At 69.2% G+C, this 1,730-nt stretch overlaps 1 protein-coding gene across 1 annotated transcript in view; it reads left to right on the plus strand.

Moving 5' to 3' along the window:
- Window positions 1-1,706, plus strand: part of LOC114070431 (growth factor receptor-bound protein 7-like) — a gene marked incomplete at its 5' end in the record, with an annotated part of 9,806 nt that extends 8,100 nt beyond the window's left edge. The window contains 7 exons of the mRNA XM_027907846.1: window positions 3-39; window positions 378-458; window positions 531-647; window positions 729-789; window positions 884-971; window positions 1,259-1,352; window positions 1,454-1,706. Of these exons, the coding sequence (XP_027763647.1) occupies window positions 3-39; window positions 378-458; window positions 531-647; window positions 729-789; window positions 884-971; window positions 1,259-1,352; window positions 1,454-1,600 (625 nt within the window). The remainder of the gene's footprint in view (window positions 1-2; window positions 40-377; window positions 459-530; window positions 648-728; window positions 790-883; window positions 972-1,258; window positions 1,353-1,453) is intronic.
- Window positions 1,707-1,730: the final 24 nt, after the last annotated feature.

A 1,730-nucleotide genomic window follows, 5' to 3' on the forward strand; every position in this document is an offset into this window, starting at 1 on the left:
AGCCGCAGCTGCTGGATGGCGGCGTTCCGGCTCTTCAAGGTGAGCCCCGGCAGGGTGGGACCGGCCCTGTGCCCAGGGAGACCGGGGGGAGGCTGGAGGGGAGCCTGGAATGATGCCAGAGGGACGCTGGGGGAATTCCCGAGGATTACTGGGGGGATACTGAGGTGATGCTGGAGGGATTCTAGGGGGATGATGGGGGGGTGCTGGAAGAGGTTCAGGATGGGTGTCCCTGTCCCCATGTGGGGTGGACACAGAGATCCCCACCCCAGTGTGGGCACTGGGTGGCTGTGGAGGTCCCTGTCCCCCCCCCCCCCACCCCACAGTGGGACAGAGGCCCCACAGGCCTCCCCACTGACGGGACCATCCCCCCTCCCCAGTACGGGATGCAGCTCTACCGCAACTACCAGCAAGCACAGGCACGGCTGAGCCAACCCCCCTGGATCGGCCCCACTCCCCTGGTGAGTGCCCCCTGCCCCCCGCAGCCCCCAGCCCATGGGGGGACCCCCAGTGACCCCCCCATTCCCCCGCAGAGAAGCGTCTCTGACAACGCCCTGGTGGCCATGGACTTCTCGGGGTGCACGGGCCGGGTGATCGAGAACCCCAGCGAGGTGCTGACGGCGGCCCTGGAGGAGGCTCAGGCCTGGAGGGTGAGTTGGGATGCAGGGAGGGGAGAGGAGGGGGCCCCCCTGAGCCCACCCTAACGCCCACCCCTTGCTCTGCCCGGCCAGAAGAAGACGACGCACCGGTACAGCCTGCCCGCCGCCTGCCACAGCTCCCCGCTCAGCGCCGGTGAGATGGAGGGGGGGGGGGGCTGCACACTTGGGGGGGGGTCCATGCCCAGGGCGTGGTGTCCCCCCTGAGCCTGACACCCCTGTCCCCACAGCCATCCACCGCACCCAGCCCTGGTTCCACGGGCGCATCTCCCGCGAGGACACCCAGCAGCTCATCGGCCGCCAGGGCCTGGTGGACGGGTATGGGAGCCTGGGAGGGGTCCCCGGGGCTTGGGGGGGAGGACATGGGACAGCAGATGCGAGCCCAAGGGTTGTGGGGTCCTGGAGGGGGGATGCAGGACACCTGTAGGGGTGGGGGAGCCTTGCTGGGGGATCCCAGAGAGGTTGGGACTCCCCATGGGTTTGGGGTTCCCAGGGTTTGCAGGGGGTACTGGGCCCCCAGAGTTTGTGGAAGGCGTGTGGGACCCCATAGGTGACACAGAGGGGCCCTGGGCCAGCAGTGACCACCCCCACCTTGGGCCTTGCAGCGTCTTCCTGGTGCGGGAGAGCCAACGGAACCCCAAGGGCTTCGTGCTGTCCCTGTGCCACCTGCAGCGCATCAAACACTACCTCATCCTGCCCGTGAGTGGGGGGCTCTAGGGGGGCTGGGGGAGGTCGGGGGGGGCCCAGAGGGGCCGGGGGGTGCGGGGCTGTGGGGTCCTGACCCACCTGGCCCCCGGCAGAGTGAGGAGGAGGGTCGGCTCTACTTCACCATGGACGACGGGCAGACGCGCTTCGCCGACCTCATCCAGCTCGTGGAGTTCCACCAGATCAACCGGGGCATCCTGCCCTGCAAACTGCGCCACTACTGCACCTGCGTGGCCCTCTGAGCCCCGGGGCACCCTCGCTTTGGCACAGCCCGGCACTGCCGGCGCGGTTTGGCACCGCCTCGCTGCCGATCTGGCACGGCTTGGCACAGCCCAGCGCCACCGGCGTGGAATGAATTGGCACAGCCTGGCA

The sequence above is a fragment of the Empidonax traillii genome, unplaced genomic scaffold, assembly GCF_003031625.1.
Source record: "Empidonax traillii isolate 1590-97213 ecotype Southwest subspecies unplaced genomic scaffold, ASM303162v1 scaffold1553:size91737, whole genome shotgun sequence".
Lineage (NCBI taxonomy): Eukaryota > Metazoa > Chordata > Aves > Passeriformes > Tyrannidae > Empidonax > Empidonax traillii.